The 18,986-nt window shown below is 35.9% G+C and overlaps 1 protein-coding gene across 2 annotated transcripts in view; it reads right to left on the bottom strand.

The window, feature by feature from the left end:
- Positions 1 to 18,986, bottom strand: part of dpp6 (dipeptidyl-peptidase 6) — a 329,860-nt gene that overhangs the window by 280,645 nt on the left and 30,229 nt on the right. The window contains exon 1 of one of the 2 annotated variants that reach the window (XM_015370175.1): positions 3,255 to 3,479. The exons of the other annotated variant lie outside the window; for it this stretch is intronic. Coding sequence (XP_015225661.1) covers positions 3,255 to 3,308 — 54 coding nt within the window. The 5' untranslated portion in view covers positions 3,309 to 3,479. Of the gene's footprint in view, positions 1 to 3,254; positions 3,480 to 18,986 lie in introns of those variants that run through there. 2 annotated transcript variants of the gene reach the window in all.

Genomic DNA, 18,986 nt, shown 5'->3' on the forward strand with positions numbered 1-18,986 from the left:
CATATATATATATATATATATATATATATATATATATATATGAGCGCACCTAAGAGCCCACCACCTATTTTGTGGTAGTTCATAATTACAAAGAAAATTCAGTTCATACAGATGAAAATTAATTAGCTCACATTAATTGAACAAGTTGAATTGGGGGATTAAGCTGCAATCCTCCACAACAGGAACTCATATTTAACCCTTTAAATATGTGATCATAATATATAGAAAGAAATAGAAAATACGAGACGCAGTCAAGGTATACTGTGTGAGGTGAAGCCTTTATTTAGCCAAATTAAACAGAACTTCAAAAACATACAGTTACATTCAGGTTCTGCTGAAAACATCTTCATCAAAAATTATTTATTTTGTTCATCCTTCAGTAACAGATATTTCCCAAGCTCGGATGCTTTAACTCTATGTATCGCTTAAAATTTTAAATGGATATGGCTGATGTACAGACCTGTTTGTTATTTTCCGGTGGGCACTGTTTGCACCAAAATGTGAGCTTTTATTTCTTTCTTTGTAAGTTCATAAAACTGTACCAAGCGCTCTGCAAAACTGGCATCAAGAATACCAGAACCACCATACCAGCACCATCATACAACACAAGAGTATGAATGAATGAATGAATTAATGAATTAATGAATGTATGAGTGAACGTTGCTCTCATCCACGATCATTACTTCAGAATTGATCTGTTCAGTTCACCATTCACTAAGTCTTATCAAAAAAATAACCTAAATCCTCCACTTTACCTTTAGACCATAATTATCTGCATTTTAGTTGTTTCTTTCTTTAGATTAGGCACTAAATACCATAATGTTAACACACAAAATTATCACCCAGAAGTAGCGTAGGATCCCATTTCTGGTACAGATCAGTCACAGATGACTGATAAAACAGAAAGGATTTCAAGGCATTTATTTTCTCAGGAAATAAATTACTAACATTTAACACATTATAGTTTCGTACGCTTACTTTTTTTGGGAAGAAAAAACTTAATTTATGTCTTTTTTTTACTAAATAAAACAACCAGGCAACCAGGATGTATATCTGGTTGCTCATGCGCAAATGAGCTGATGGTACGGATCGTGCTTCTGGGACAGATCGGGTAGTGAGAAGAGTTTAATCCCCACTCCCACAGACTGCCACTCTGGGTCTCGGAGCAGGACCCTTAACCCCAAACTGCTCTCTGGGCCCTCTATTGATTTCAGACAACTGCTCCCCTAGGGAATGGGTTAAATGCAGAGGTAAATTTCTCCAGTGTGAGATCAATAAAGTTTAGTTATTATTATTATTATTATTATTTTATTTGTTCAAATCAGCAGCTTTTAGAGGATACGGCTAATATCAAAGCACATCTGCTGGAGCATCACCTATCGCTACTTCTAATTTTAAATTAAAGGTTACGAAATCTTGAAATGAACTACCTTTCACGTCAGGCAATAGTAAAACAATTAACACCATGTTACTGAGGCAGACAGAGCTTGGATTGTGCTGGTCACATACTTCCTCACTGCATTTAGGGGTTGGATTGTGTATTTGATTACTTTTAAGAGAATCAGAAAGGTATGAAATCACTTTATAGCTGTAGCCACACAATTTGTGTAGACGTGATAATGCTTAGAGTTTATTTTGCTTCTTTGTGCATTTAATTATTAATATAGGTTCAAAAAAATCACGAGCATTTAAAAGGAGGGCGAGATCCTGCAAGGGAAAGAAATTTAAGCATGACACTTGTGATCTAAAAACAACTTTCACCAACAACCAAAGTTAACAATGGCTATAGAGATTATGCTCTAGGTCAGCGCACAATTCAGCAAGCTTTTTTCTTAATTAAAGGATTTTAGAAATACGGCTATAATCATTACATCATGTAACCTTGATATTTTTGCTTAAGGCTATACAGTCAAAATTTAATACCATCCCATGCCTACTAAAAAATTTGTTATTTACAATGAAACATCTTTGTACCTCCCTTAAAAAAAGGCAAATGTACAGAATGATATGCCTTCCATATGCTTGTGCAATAAAAAGTGTCTAACAAAAACCTGTAATAATGTGTTAAAAAATGCGGATTTTAGTATACTTTATTCAGTGTTACCTACATTCTGCAAGGAAAAATAAAGTCCGTCTTTTCATAAGCAGCTATGTTCTTACATAATGACTCATGAATAGAATGACAGAATTTCTAGCTAAGATTACACATTTAGTGTGAACCATCTCAACAAAACACCAAAGATTTGCATTACCAAACAAAAGAGTTTTTGACCCAGTAATTTATGATTTCATCCTGCACAATCTTGAGGGTCTATTGGATAGAAAATAGTAAAAGAAAAATGATAACAGAGTGTTACAATCTCAGGTTTTGATAATGACAGACACTGGATATTAGTTTCTAATAAATAAGAATCAAGAGCATACAGTGTCAAACCAGATGTATTTCAAGCATTGTAAAGCCCTTGATTAGAATGATCAATTTACATAATTTGCAGAGTTATTTCAAATTTGACCATCTATTTTAGTTATTCCAGATAAATGCTTTAATACTTGCCTCCATATGAAAGCACAAGATTTCTCAGAAGATTTTTTTTAGAGAAGTAATTCAGAATTTTTTTTTCTCCAACCAGCGCTTTAGCTGTTCTACCTAATCTCCAAAGCTGTTCTGTGTTACTGCACTGCTGCCTTTAATTATTTCATGTACACTTTGCTCCAAAACGGCTGAAGGAATCAAACTGTTGATTTCAGAGTCTGGTGATCAACCATGAAACGTTTCTGACACTACAAACAATCTGAAACCCAGTGAAGAATAAATGACAAAAGGTGTTTAAATGGTAAACATGTGCCCCCAAAATCCCACAAAACACCTTTGGTCCAGGATTTGAATCAGATCTGCTCAACTATCCAAACTTGGATATATTTCTAAGTGTTTGCGATACAGACAGGAAAGATCAGGAGGAGAGTGATGCAACAAGAGACAGTGAAAGAAAGACTCATTTTAGCCTGGAGTGCCGTAAGAAATGTAGAGGGATTTATGAGGGGAAACCCTCAGGGGGGTTAAACTCTTGACATCAACACAGTCCCTGCCCTGTCTTTAAAGATATAAAACAAAGTGTTAAAGATATAACACTTGCATTGATGCAGTTCCATCCACAGAGAAATGGGACAAAGAAAGACAGGTCCTGACTAAAATGTGTAAAAAATTTACTTCAGAAATGGCAAAATCTGTAATATACCCACTGAAATAGCCTTACCATTTTGGAGGTGGTGCTGGGATCAATCCTCTGAGTAAAGATTAGCATTGACATGACTGAGGTTGGAGTGTAAGCTCTTCACAACACAAGTCTTCTGTTCTCCTTTCCTTCAATTATAAAAAGTCCTAAATGAGCGAGACTTCACCCAAAGTGGGAGGATTAGTGTAGCCAGAGACCCGACCCGTCAGCTGACTGCTGGAGTCTGCGCTCAGTCCCACGTTGGCCAATCAATCAGGCGTCGACACAGATTCAACGAGATACGCGCCCATCCATTCACTACTACAGACTCTGGAAATCACTCTCTCCTGCAGCCGATCCCACCCTCCCTCCGCCTCCCCTCTACCTACCCCCTCTCTGAATTTTCTCAGCGTCTCGATCTTTCTCATCAGCAATTAGGGGGTTTATCAGTCAGTGTCTCCCCAAGATGTCAACTCCTTCAACTCTCACTTGTAGCAGCTGCGTCCAGTTTGTGTGTTTGGCTGCAGACTTCCACCCCCTACATTCATTCTCAGTCTACTCCCTACCTTTCTCCCTCCCCCTCTTACTAAGCTCCCCCTGCACATGTGGCTTGCAGTATCTTTGTCAGGGTATGCAACGGAACTTAATTGGAGGTTCAAATGGAATCTGTGGGTTTGGCCATGGGAGAGACATCTGCCAGCGTAGCATAGCCAAACCGGGGCTCTTTACATCTTCATCACAGCTTCAGTGAGAATAAGGTGTGCAAGTGTGTGTGTGTGTTGGCATGGAGCTGGCAGTTGGGAAATGAGGGAAAAACAGGAGGAAAGAGAGGATGAGGAACCATACAGGAACAGACGGGACACGAGATCATCTTTGCCAGGTTGTGAAAGAGAGCCCAGAGAAGAGAGGCAACTAAAATTTCTCCAGTAGTCTCAGTCCATCAATCCCCAGATCAATCTAATCAGTCTGTGTGATGGAATGTAATAAAGAGGTGGTCAAATCTGTGTCACAGATTGCACTTCACAAATTATCCTCCTCAGAAAATTGGTCGTAAGCAATGTCCAGAACTAATCTAAATTTATGTTGTGCTTACTGCTACACTTCATTAAGTCGGATCCAAAGTTTCGAAAAAAGTGTTTACTAAAATATGTGGCTCAATAAACCTCCAACAGTAAAAACTTAAGCTTGGCTTCAGTTCAGGGGAGTGGTGGCATTGTGGTTCGATACAAAGAGGAGGTCACAAAGGTCACTGTTAAATGCTCAGACAATCTCTTTGAATCCCCGAGCATCACCCTTTAAGCCCAGAATGCTCCCCAGGCACCAATCACCAAGTGTAGCCCATTGTTCCCTAAAGGAATGGGTTAAACGCAAAGGGCAAATATCTCCACACTGGGAAAATTAAGGGATATTCAATTTCATTTACAGAGGAAGGACAAGATAAGTTGCGCTTACTGATACTAGCAAATGTAATGAGGTTTATTCATTTTATTAGGTCTTTATTTTTCTTCCAGTATCAACAAGCAAAAAACAATTTAAAAAAAACTAATCATTCAGCTACAATTACATTCAGAAGTCATTTATTCCAATGACACCTTTAGGTATTCTCTGTTTGTACAATTGGGAGGGCTCTGCAAGAGCATGACTAAAGATGCTTGTCATACACCAATCCATCTTTTTTTTCCACCCCAATAGCAATTTCAAAACACCTCTGGGTATCTGCCAATACGCAGTACTGATCTAATATTATTTCTCCTGATTTATATTCTGTACACAACTCCAAGTGTGAGCCCACCGAAGTGGTGGCACTAAAAAATGGACAGCATGCATTGCAGGGACTGAATGAATATATGCATGGATACCCAATCCCATTAGCGCAATATGGTCTGTGTTGGTGCTCATACTGATTCGTGTTACGAGACTGGCAAGCCCTATCAGAGACCTAGTCTTGGTGACATCTCCTGTAACTTTCCAACAAACTTCAGAACTTTTACACCAACTGGAATTTAGGTACAGTATAAAGCTAAGGAACGATCATCCCACGACACACACACCTCTCTATCCATTTATCCATCCATCCATGGTGCCAGAGAAGCTTAACCCTATAAGCTATTACCTGAACTGATCAGCAGTCAATAACAGACCCGACAAAAAGGATGCAGGAAAAACAGGTCCTTAACTAAAAAATCTAGTGTCAACCCTTAAAAAGGCAATTTACATGTACAACACTTCTATACCATAGAGCAATGTTTCCCAACCTTTTTTGACTTGTGCACCCCTTTGGGTATTTTGTCTTACTGTGAGTACCCCTCTCAGTCAAAAGTATTGATGATTGATGAAACAATAACTGATTATGAAATACAAACTATTTCACTTAATCTTTTAACATGAGCATTTCATTCTTAGGCATTCTATTCTTTCCATCTCATATAAAATAGAAAAACAATAAATATGTGGCCTGGTAGTTAGTAGGGAATCAAAATAAATACAAAATAAATTATATTGTAAACCTGTATATATAGAACTGGAGCATATCTAAGTAACTCTCTTACAATCTCATTTTAACTGAAGGAATTGGGAACAAAATACTGAACAAAAATTATAGTGAAACTGAATTAATTAGTTTTACTTTGTTTTCATCAAGACACCTGAGCTGCTTTAAGGAGTTCATCCAGCCTGTTCCCCTGCTTGGTTTTTAATAGGTGTCAAAGCTGAAGTTGAACTCAAACATACATTGAATCTGAACAACTTCTAAAGAAAAAAAATGGTGCAAGTTCTTGCAAAGTATTTGGAAAGTAACCTTAAAGTTAAGGTAGAGTATCTTTAAGCAAGGAGTACCCAGTAAGTTATGAAATTACCGGATTAGGTATCTAATTTAATGATGTTACATTCCTGAGAAGAACAGGCTATCTAATTAAGGCATACTCTTCTTCTGGACATATAATTATTACAACCAAATACATATTCCATTTTTGTAATTAAGGTTTATTTTATTCGCAACAAATCAATTTTTATGACATTTCCAGCTCTAAGCAGAAGCCTGACCCTAAAATTTTGAGAACAAGTGAAGTAATATTTTAACATTTAAATCATACTCACACTTTTTAACTCAATTACAATTTCTCATGTGCGTTTCTTCAACATGATTTCAGAGCCAAATAAACAGCCCTATGATAAACAGATTAGTTTAAACAAAGGGAAAATATTCTTCACAAATTTGACCTCCGAGCTTCAAAGAGCAGCTGGAATGGACTCTTTTTCTGGGTCAACCTTCACGACCATCTTAAATTCTTTTGACTAAATATAAAAGTGTGGAACATTCAAAAATCTGCTCAGCTGAGACTAACACGTCTTTATCCTTCTGGGTTTGCATTTGTCTAATTCACCTCTACAACTGCTCAAACAAAATTCTTCAGCTTTTGAATATTTAATAAAGAATTAAGGCAGGATAAAAAAAACAACAATTTTAAAGATGGATTAACATTAAATATACTTAAAATGTCCTTAGTAATCTGGCATTGAAGCATACAAACTTTTGTAGATATGATTTTAAAGGAAATTATTCCAATAACATTTCATTTGAAACTACATAAAACTTTTTATTGTTGAAAGAAGATCATATTTACAAGTACATAGAATTAGATTGAGAAAATTAGGAGGATAAATAGAGAATAGTTTACTAAATTATTACACTAATTTTCCTCAGTTAAAGCAAATAACCAACACAAATATGCTGGTTAACTTAATTCAAATATGCACTAAGAATTCAGTGAAATGAACATTAGATTCAAACCTGTCAGGGCGACGCGTCAAGAAATATTTCTGTAAAAACTCAGCAGGTCCATCTGGTCCCTCAGAGAGACCCGAATCAGGTGCCTTCCAACGATTTTTCATTTTGATGTCATATGTTTCATTTCATACTGAAAGTTATGGCTGCTGCCACAGGAGGAGAGCATTCACTCAACCCACAGTGATTGAAATCAAATGGCTCATATTTTCTAGTTTACAGACTCAGTGGACTGTGTGAGTAGTTGCATTTCAGACAGGGAAGCAAAAGGAGGTAAACCCACTTAGATCAGTGTTTTGAATTATCCTGATGAATAAAAGTTTCCATGCCGTCTAAAATACAGAGGCTTTTGTGGGAAAAAACCGAAAACATTGGATGAAATCAATTTAATTAAAGTCATGGACAAAATAAAGGATCAAGTTAGGGAACTTGAAGAAAGGATACAATCTGCGCATCATTTGGCACACTTACAAATTGTCACTTTGGTATATAATTGATTTAATTTGCATAGTACCATCAATCAAGTGCTACAGTGTTACAAGCTATTGCCAAAGTCTCTGGAAATCAAATTGAAGAGATTAAAAGTTATCAGAGACAGGAAATGTCTCATGGCATACACGTCAATCTACAATATGACCCTCAAACTGCTTAACGCTATTTATATTGCCTCAGCAAAACCAGTATCTAAGAATCATGATAGAAAGAATCACACCATCTATAGCAACACCTCTTAAGCCTAATTTTACCCAATGTGGATGTACCCGGTCCATTCATTTAATGGGTCTGTATGCATACAGTACCAAACTCTGTCCAATTAGGGTCATCCCTGATTGCTATTTGCAGGGTACCATTATTAAGGGGGAAACAGAGTCGTTGTGCATCATATCCTTAATTTTTAAAACAGGGACATTAGTGTTTTGAACTGAAATGTTTATCTAAACAGTCCAGGTTACACTCGGGAAGCTTGCAGCTTAACACTGGTTAACAGGTTTGGTCCTACATCTTGTTGTGTACACCCACATGGCATTCAGAACAAACAACATGTTCTATTTAGAAGACTTCAGATGTTAGCTGGTAAACCTAAAAAAAAACTCAAGATGGAAAAGTGGTTGAAAGTAAATACATATGACCAACAAGAAAGCAGTGCAGGCAATAATCATTTTAACAGAGAAATATATCACATTAAGACATTGTGTTGGTCAAAGGAGTGAAGACAGGGCGAGAAGGAGCTTTGCTTAACTGGTAAGTGTTTTTTTTTTCCTCAGTAAATGCTTTCTATTTCCTGGCGTCCTGGTCTACACCCAGGCAACACCACACAAGCAACGATGTAAGACCAAGACAATCCCATAATTCAGATATCAGCAATTTGAGGTTGGAGTAATTCCTACTGTGTGTCCTTCCGAGTAGAATAGACCTCCTTAACCACAGCACAAGATTTTTTCATAGGATTGTTAAAAGCCTCTCAAAAGGCCATGAAAATGTTCTTTTCACTGCTTAGCTGCTCATTCACTATTGAAAAGGTCTATGCTTCGAGATTTTGTTTTGTATACACACTGTGTATAAAAATTTCAGTGGGGAAAAAAATCGGGGCAAAAAGCATGATTATCTAGCCATCTGAACTGGGCATTACACTTAAAAAAATAGGGGAGTGGCGGCTTAGTGGTTAGGGCATAGAGCTTGAAATCCTGATGTTGTGAGTTCAAGCTCCACTCCCAAAGACTGCCACTCTGGGTCTCTGAGCAAGACCCTTAACCCCTGATTGCTCCCTGGGCGCCCCACGATGGCAGCCCAGTGCTCCCCTAGGGGATGGGTTAAATGCAGAGGTAAATTTCTGCAATGTGAGATCAATAAAGTTCAAATACAATTATTATAACTTCCCACACAGAATCTTTAACTTTCTGGGTGTGGTGCCAGTCTTCTTAATTTATAAGCTAAGATCTCTTAGACAACAGTTCTAATGCTTCTCTCATTACCATGGACAGATCACCAATTAGTTCTTTATTATATGAACATAGACTTGAGCTTCTGCTCTGACTGCCTATTAACACTAAGATGATGACAAAGTAAGATTTCTTAAAAACTTCATAAATACATACATAGTTATTTTTTATTCTCTGATAAATAATAGAAACAAGATAAGAGAGTTAAAATATCCTATGGTCTGAAGAACAAGATCTTACTTTTTTCAACCTGTAAATCTGGATGGAGGAGGATGGGATAGAGTCCCTTTTTTAAAGGAACAACAGTAGTAAGTAGAAAACAAATGAAAATGATAAACATAATAATTCAAAACAATGTTTAAACTCCTCTTGCCATTTTTAATCAACAAAACAAGCAGCAAAGCCAGATTCATCAATCCATCACAATGAAAATATGCCATACAAGAAAAGAAGCCTAGCCAAATAGGCTGCCTATGTTTTGATTAGCTAGCAGCTCTGCATTGTTCTAATTTAATCTGACTTCCGAATTGAATCTGTGTTGCAGTCTTAGTTATTAACTTGACATTCAGTTTGTGGCTCTGTGCTATTTAGATAAGTGAGGCAACTTCTTTCAACACAGAGATTATTCCATGCCAAATTGCTCCATTGCTCATAATAAAAACCTATGTCCAAACCACTTGCCGCTGTTATATTATTTTGGAATTGATATTAATAGGATTATCAGAATCTAATGCCAGGGTTACATGTGGCGTAAGAGAAGGCAATGTAGGATAGATGCTGGGGTTAGAAAGAAATCTAAAACTGCATTTGCGTCAGGGTTTTATGAGAAAAAAATGACATTTTGTACTTTGGTCGAACTGTATTATCTTTTCAGCTCATTTCTGCAACCACAGATGTACTTTTTAGGAGACTAGAGTGTGTAAGTGACTTGAAATAACAAACAATGTGAAATGGCACTGCTGAAATTGGCATTTTAAAAAAGAATATTTTAGTATCATGAAGCAGTTTGATCAATCATGGCTAAAGATGCTGAACCGAAGAAATAGCCAGCACACTCATAAGGGTAAAAATAAATAATTTCTATTCATTCTTATGATAACCCAATGCAAATATTGGCTGAACAGGATTCTTAAATATATATTATTATTATGGACTAAACTAGGGGTAATTTATAGGCTCAGAAACAGATGTACATGTGTGAAAATTAAGGGAACATCCGCTAACCTCTGCCTATATCTAATAGAAATATTATATGGTTGGATTTAGGAAATTACAGAGGTTTAGACCTTCTCATTGCTCAGACAGTCTAAACATGGTAATTAGCTTAAATTAGGTCTTTCAAAACGAAAATCAACTGATGGCAAAATGCAAATGAGGAAAATTTACAGCCATTTCAAGAAAAGGGCTAAACTTACAATGAAACACATTTTATGTAGTGGGTTATCAAGATTACTTCAATTCAAATTCCAACTGCATTTTCTTTTTTTACCCACTAAAATTGCACTATCCACTTTATCGGGTAAAGTTTGCCAACCCAAGGGTTAAACCGAGCCTTCATTTATTAAGGCTTAGATTTACACTCATGTCTGAAACACTACACAAACACTTTGGTCCATATTGGCATCGTAGCATGAAATAGTCGCTGTGTTTACCACAAATCCATCATATAAATATCTTAGTTCTGGAGGGGCTTCTTGTGGGTGAGATCCAGTGACTGCGGAAGCAATTATAGAAAAAGGAACTTACTATCATGTTCTGTATGGGATTATTAAATCAATGCTCTGGTAGGTTGGTACAATACTGTGGAAAGAAAATATTCCCCATATTACACCACAGTCAGCAGTCACAGTTAATAAAATTCAAGATGGATCCCTGCTATCATGCTCATAGCATTTTCTGACAGAACTATCCAAATATTGCAGGTGAAATTGAGATTCACCAGTAAGGCAACAATTTGCGTAGGAACAAAAAAGCCTTAGTTTTCTGTCCTTATCCATAGGAGTGGCAAGCAGTTAAATCTTCAGCAGCTGAAGGCGTCTGCTTCATGGATTGTTTAGAGAAGGTATTCAACAATTTGATTGTAATGAGAGGTTGTTTGAGTTACTCTATTACTCTGCCCATTTTGCAACATCAACAAGCATTATCCTCACAACTGCAGCTTACTGCTTTCAATTATTGACCATTCTATGTAGACCAGATAGATAGTCCAAGAAAATACCTGCAAATCAGTCGTTTCTTAGATACTCAGGCCCAGCCGTCTGGGACAAAAAAACATCTCAAATCACAAGTTATTTTTCGGTCTGATTCCTACCCTCTGCTCACCAAGTCTAGAGATCTAAATGAACTGAAATCGATGGTAACAGCTAGTCTCCTCATCATGTGGAACAAGATTTTTCCAGAGATAATGTGTAAAATTCTCCTAAGGATGTAAAATACAGCAAAAACACAAGCTGGATTTGAAAATAGGCGACACTTTTGATTAATCATATCTCTAAGCGGCTCATTAAACTGTTTTACACATGCAGCCTTAATTGTTTCCTCTAGAAATTGCAGAAGTTTTAGCTGTGGCCTGTTTCAGTTGGATTAGAAAGAGTGCATCCAAAAGTATTTCAACTGAGATCAGATCTGCCAAAGAGTTTAATGTCAGAGTCATTAAAAAGATTATGTTTGATCTGCATAAAACGGGTAACATTAGGTCTATAGAAACAGCCTTGTTAAAGTCACATCTACAACAATGTGAAAACGATGTGCTTAAAAGACAGCTCTGTGCAGGCAAAGCAGTTTGAATTAAACCTTCCAATTCTGAAAAAGATGAGAAACAAACATCAAGCCAGAAGATTCGTGATGGCCCACAAAGTGTGTGATTTAGCTGTAAAATCTTAAAAAAAAAATAAAAAAAAAACTTAAAGCTCACATTTTTTCTTCCAATACAGAGTTTTTTTTAATGCACCATTGCACTGCATTCTGTCTGCTGTGAAAGTAAAACCAAGCATCGGATCAACTGCCTACAATAGCCTAAAGATGGATAACAAAGCATTTGGCCTCCAGGCTCCTGTATGTGGCATATAGTTACCCTGGGACTGCTGTGACCTTTTGGAGATAGGTCTTTCTGGTTTTTGCGGCTTTCAAATGCTGGGGGTTATAGGCCTTATAACTTTCTCACCAAAACTAAAAATGAAAACCTCCAAGTAAAAAGCTCCCACTGTAACACACCCACTCAACACAAGGACACATATCCTCTACAAATACGCTCAGCACACACACACTCACACAGATTCAAGTGGTTTAAAGTGACTACTCAGCTTACCATAATATCAATATTGGCCTAATTTGATGCTGAAATTAATTTATATTCAATGAAATCAATCACAGGACTAGAGAGTTTAAGATATTCTCTTTGTAGAACAAAACTAGTCTGGCATATTTAGGCAACCATCTGCAATACTTTGTATGCATCAGACACCACCAAATGACATGTAAAAAAAAAAGGTACATTTACAATAGCTGTGTTGGGGAAGCCATTTTGAGCCCTTTTTAAATAGCAACACATCCAAGGATTATCAATGCAAGAAATTGTGGGTAGATTCAAATCATTAAGCTATGCAGACTTTTGAAACTGTCATAATTGCATGAAAGGAAATGAGTAGGACCTTCAATAGTAAGCAAAGAACAACCAGCGCTTTAGGCCCCAGCCAGGATCTGAAAATGATTACTCAACAGCACTAAATGTAACAGGCTAATATCCAATCACAACAGCCTCGATTTGGCTTCAATCTAGTTTCTCTACCTAAGTTTGTTAATTAAAATCTCTTATTTATTTGTCTCCTATAAAATTCATTCACACAGTGCCTTCAACTGTATAAAACTTCTCTGTGAAGATCACACTGTCCTGTCTATCCTACAAAAATATGAACCACTAACATTAAGTAATGTTTTAAATAGAAACGCCTCTGGCTGTCCCTACCCACTGCTAATGTTGCATAAATTCAACTTGATTAGTTAAATAAACTGTGGCGTATTACTGAGGTGAACAAAGATACTCTAAGAGCCAATGAAATGCATACCTTTTCCTTTGACAAGCAGCATTATATTCACTAGTTTTTAAACTGTCATAAGCTCAAAGAAATATTTTGCTTAAAGAGAGGATTGGCTACTTCTGCAGGATTTTATTTTGCTTGACAATACAAAGCAACGTTTTCGTTTTTGTGAGTAATTCAAAAATCAATGCAAGTCAGATCATATAAATAGGGCTTTGAATATTCTCTGTCATTCTCTGTCATGAAACCATATCCAGCAAAGCAAAGACACATTTTCTAAATGATATTTTCTGGGAGTCATCAGAAAGAGAATAATATGAGAAATTGTGAGTACTACATTGGCTGCAGTGCAGTGTTTTTCTTCAAGGATCCAGGCTATGCTGCATGGTTTAGTTGCAAATCATCATCACCGAGGGATGCATTGGAACACATTACTGAGAAACAACATTCCTAATTCATTTTAATTAAAGTTATACTTCAACATGGAGAAGTAACATTGTTCGCCCACACGAGGCGTGTTGTGACATGACTCTCAGGGGACTGTAAACTGTGCACCAGCAAGTAGGTCTCCTCTGCAAGATATACTGGAATTCATTTTAGTTAAAAGAAATAATAAAAAAATGAAACAAAAAAACGCTGATTTTGTTCTTTTATGAGATTTTAGTGGAAGTCATAAACATTAAAAGGTAACATAATAACTATACACAGTTGGGATTTTAATATTATTAAATTCCAATTGCCCTGGAGATATTAGGTAATCTGATGATCAAAAATGTTTACAATGTTCTTCTGACTTCTGTCATAGAAAATACTTTTGTCAATTCTTGCGAAATATTTTTACAGCATTAAACGCATATAGCCTCATAAAATGTATACACTAACAAAAACAAAACTTGTGCATCGAGTTTGTTAATGTGGTTTCTGTAAAAAGGCATGTTTTTATAGTCTAATAAGTATAATGTAAGTATATATGTTTTTTAAGGTTAGAGTTATATTGTAAGCAGGGCTGCAACACACGATTTTTTTGCAAATTGATTAATCTGTTGATTATTTTTTTGATTAGAAGTTTAATAACTGGCAAAGTTTCCTTAAAGAAGACTTTCTACGAAATCAAACAAGGTCAAACTAAAACTTTTCCTCTTGAGAAGTTCATGATAAGACAGAAAAGTTTTTTGTTTTGGTTTTTTTATTAAATGCAACATTTTGATATATATATTTTTACAATTTTGATATAAATTCTGACCTAAGTGGGTTGCTCTGTCAGCTAAAGGCATGTTGCGTAACGATTAATTGTTTACTAAATTAGTTGACGATTATTTCGATAATTTAATCCCATGAAGTGTTTCAGCCCAAATTGTAAGAAAAAAATGGACAACTCTTAAAACTGGGTGCAAACACACACTGCCAGGGTGTGTAACAGGAAGCCCTCAGGGCTGTGTACTCAGCTTCCTCCAATTTCTTCAGTCTACTTACAGTAAAAGCCTTTTGCAGTGAAAGATGTTTTTACAACAAACAGTATCAGCTTTTAAAATTCGGCTTCATCTTTGTTACTTGAAACAGATCCCTAAGACAAAATAAAGCTATATTGGTGTCATCTCTCCAAAGACTATTGCTCCAGAATCGTGGACTTTGTTTAGATGAAAATCAAATAATAAGAACAATTCCAGGTTAAGTACCTTTCTTTTGAAAATAATCTGGATTTCCTTTGATGATACATGGAGACAAGCTATTTTTACCTTGTTTCTAATTACCAATACATAACATGATAACTTGGGGCTTCAGAGTAGAGCTCTTAGGGGCTGTTTTTCTCATAAGAGCTCCTAAGAAAGTGGCTACTATCTGCATTGATCAGCACCTTTACTGGTCTCATATTGTCCAGTTGTGGAATAAACAAAGCACATCCTGTAAAACCATTTTAAAAGCTATAGAGACCAAAAGGTTATAAAGTTTTTTTGAACAAACCCATTTGTTGGAGTATCGGCCCCAGTAAAGGATGGTTCTCAGCAGCAAGAAAGTATTAATTTATTGAGGGTTTGGGGAGAAAAAAAAAAGAGCTTAACTCCAAACTGCTTTCAATAAAACAATCCATCTTCAAAATGAGAGAAGCTCTTTTTGACTAATTGCCTTTTAAAGTGACTTCTGCCTGATGGAGAAGGGCAAAGCAATTTACCCACAAATAACTCAGAACCTTTACTTGATATAAGGGGGCTTCAACCAAAATGCTGCGATATTAATCTATGTCTTCCATTAGCCTCAGCTTGTCAAAGCTGAGATTTAGGGAAGAAAAGCCTATTTTAATGCAGGCTATTTAAAGTCCTCCCATACTGGCGATGAACTGATGTTGGCATAGAAGAATCAAACTATTAAGTATTTATTAAAAGAATAAAAACTCCTCATCATAAATTCCTTCCTTTTTAGCAAAAATAACAGTGGTTTGAAAGGATGTAATAAGCTCAAGGTTAAAAACACTCATTTTGAGCCTGATCTAAGCAGCAGACAAAAATCTTGGCAATATGATTGATGACAACCTGAACCAATCAGGTTGTTCAGGGATGAGAGGCCAGGACGGTGACAGATGGAAGAACATGTGTACTCTGTTTAATAATGTAAGGGGCTTGTCATACAGCGGCTCAGGGTAAATGACAGGAGGAGCAGAGGGGGAAATTTAATTTTCCCACAGCAATGTCAGACAAAACCTGCTGATGCGATTCCGTGTCTTTGCCAGGCTTTAGTTGAGTTTTAGCAAAAAAGAAGGAAAAAAAAAGAAAAGCTATAGTTTCATTAATATTTAGAGAAGATTCTAAGTTTAACAACAAATAACATAAAACATTCTTGAAGGAAAAATAGTTAATTAAAAATAGCATTATTTTTATCTTTTCAGTCATGGTAAAATTATTTTTTTGTTTATTTAAATCAATTGCCAAAATGTTGGTACAGTTTATCAACTGCTTTGACTAACCCCAGGGTTCCATTCAATATGAAAGTGGTTCAGCTGCACTGTAGTTTTCTGAAGGCCTCCTATTCCACTGCGAGTCCTTCAAAGCAGAGCTCTTCTGCCAGGTTGGACTCAGATCACAGAATCATTTCATATTGTGTACAAACAATGTATTTAATGTGTTTTTCCAACTCTTCAAGACTGAATTTCGCCACAATTTCAGTCTTTTCTAGATTTGTCCTTATAAAAAGGGATATATGGTATTGAATAAATTTCTATGATTTTTTTTTTATTGTTGCATTAAGATCACCTTGTCCTAGTCCACACAAGTAAGATCCTCTGTTAGCTTTGTACTGAAGCTGTTAATGATTCGATGCCTTCACAGTAAAATGCAATCCAAAGTTTGCACACATAGTACTTCTAAACTTGACCTAATCCTTTATTCTTTTAATCAACTCACTTCCTGCCTGAAAGATCCATTGTACTCTTGACTGACGAGGAGCCGGTGCAGCAAGCGGCAACAATGCAAAAACCATATATTTCTAAGAGGCAGCGAGTGTGTGGTGGAACTGCTCTGACTATAGTTTCTTTAAGCATTTAGATACTGTTTCATAGTTTTAATAGATTGCAAATAAACACAAGAAGACAATTAAAGCATTTTACAATGTAAAAAGACATTTAATTAAACTCCCAAACCCATTCACCACAAATATGCTCTGACAGAAACAGTCTTTGGTGTGGAAGTTGTTAGAGAAAAGAAACTCAATATTATCTATTCTCAGTACGAGCGAGATGCTTAAATTGAAATAGCAGGAGGTAGATAGATCTAAGAAGCTATATAAATGGAACAGTAGTTTCTACAAGTCTAAATAGCCAGAAACAAGAGAGAGCAGATAACAGATAGGCTGAATATAGTGCAAAAAATGTGCTTTATCCATTCCCAAGAAATACAGGGAAAGACTGATGTTTTGGTGATGGATAATAATTGAAAATTGTGACTCCATGTTATAAAAAAAAAAAAAAAAACACTATGAAAGCTTAAACAAAATCAGAATAGGCTAAGTATTAGCAGACCTTATTAAAACCTCAGAATAAATAGACAGATTCTAAATAGCACGTCCCTTTTTAAAACATAGCCTTTATTTTGTTGCCGGTATATTTATTTGTAAATTATTTTAATTCAGAAGGCAATTTAAGGAGACATAAGTAAGTTTTTATTGAAAACCTTAAGCAGACTGAAATCTCAGTAGTTCAGCACCAGAGCTTTTACAAGCCTGTAGCCTATTATCTTGATTTATTCAGGTCTGAAGTTCCTGTGCTGGTCTGTGGATGTGACTTCAAACACGTCCATGTTAAATGGGTCCGACCTGGCAAACAATCCAAAAGTTATATTAAAGGTGGGTTTGAGNTTTAACAGCAAGAATAAAGACTATTTTCTAAAGATCCATTGATTTGGCCAATACTAATTTCTTGGGTTATCGTCAAGCGGTCACTTCCAGACTTCGAAAAATTATCCATGTCTAACAAACAATGACCATAAAAGAAATCCATAACCATAGATTTGATTACAAAATTGAATACATTAAGAGATGACAGAGTTTTTTCCATTAAAGTAATGTGCTAAAAGACCAGTAGATTTCCATCCATCCATCCATCCATCCATCCATCCATCCATCCATCCATCCATCCATCCATCCACCGTCAGGCTTATTCCTGCTGGGGTCGTGAGGGGTGCTGGTGCCTATCTCCAAGTGTCAATGGCTGAGAGGTGGGGTACACCCTGGACAGGTCGCCAGTCTATGGTAGCAGTAGAACTTAAATCCTTTTCACTGTTCAGAGACAATCAAGAGAGAATTGATAGATTTTTACAGCTAGACTGATTAGTGATTTATAATAACCTTAATAGTAAAATACAGAGGTTTTGAATTACATTTAAATCTTATGCAAATCCTCAAAAAATATATATAATGAGAAATAAAAAAAAAGGGGGTTATTGAATAGATCATCTATACCTGACAAAGGAGAAATTAATGCTAGAAGTGATGTATTTCTGTTTTTTAATATATATAATGAATTGAAGTTCTATTTAAAGTATTTCCTCTCAGGCTTGTTGTTTTTTTTTTTTCTCTGCTTTTTTTCAGGATTTTTAAATCATGTTCTTTTTCTTCTTATGTATTCTGCCTGGCAAGCATTGAAAGTACTTATTCTTTCATTTCTACATTTCCTTCTGCGGCATTCTGGGAGCGGTAGAATTTAATATTGCTATGCTGCTTCTGTGCTGCTTCTCTGTGACCAAAACTGTACATCATAAAGGGTCTCAAACTTTTTTAGGGGGATCTTCTGCCTGTTAGCAGCACAACAAAAGCCTTTAACTGTAGCTTGACAGCTACAGTACAAGTCCCCGTAAATCAGCAGCCATTACTGACCTTCCCCTGCAGAGGTATCCAGACTATCCTCCACCTTTATGCTGTTGTATTTTACAGTTATCTAACTTGTACATAAAAAGTGTCAAGTCTTTGCTTCCTCTGGATCAGTGATCAATGAATACTCCTTAAAACCACCCAATAAAATATAGTGTCTGCTATAGACTGTATATGCTATTGGGTGTATAATTAGCTGTTTACTGGTTTAAAAGTCTACACTGTCAAATTCTATCAAACAGATGATTCTTTTATTTCTATATGAGAAATCATCTAAAAACTGTCAGCTAAGTTTCATAAAAGTAAAATAAATTTCTAAGACATAGGAATTTAATTGCTGCATTATGCAGTACTACAGCTGGAGATTTAATGTCAGGGATTTAGTTTAATATTGGCTCATTTACTGTAGATTGACTAGATATGTTTATAAAAAGCTATTACAAACACTGTTTGTTTTTAAATGCTATAATTAGTCAATTGCTGCTATTTGATTCTAATTTTACGATAAATTCATTCATTTGAATATAATGCTTTCTTAAATCTTTCCACGTCACCTATAAGGAAATGTATGATCAAATAAAGCTTTCAAAACTATGTGGGTAATAATTTGTTAAGAAAAGCACAGAGCCAGATTTATTTTTGTTTGTTTTTATTTGTT

This window comes from Cyprinodon variegatus, unplaced genomic scaffold (genome assembly GCF_000732505.1).
Source record: "Cyprinodon variegatus isolate N-32 unplaced genomic scaffold, C_variegatus-1.0 Scaffold42, whole genome shotgun sequence".
Classification (NCBI taxonomy): Eukaryota; Metazoa; Chordata; class Actinopteri; order Cyprinodontiformes; family Cyprinodontidae; genus Cyprinodon; species Cyprinodon variegatus.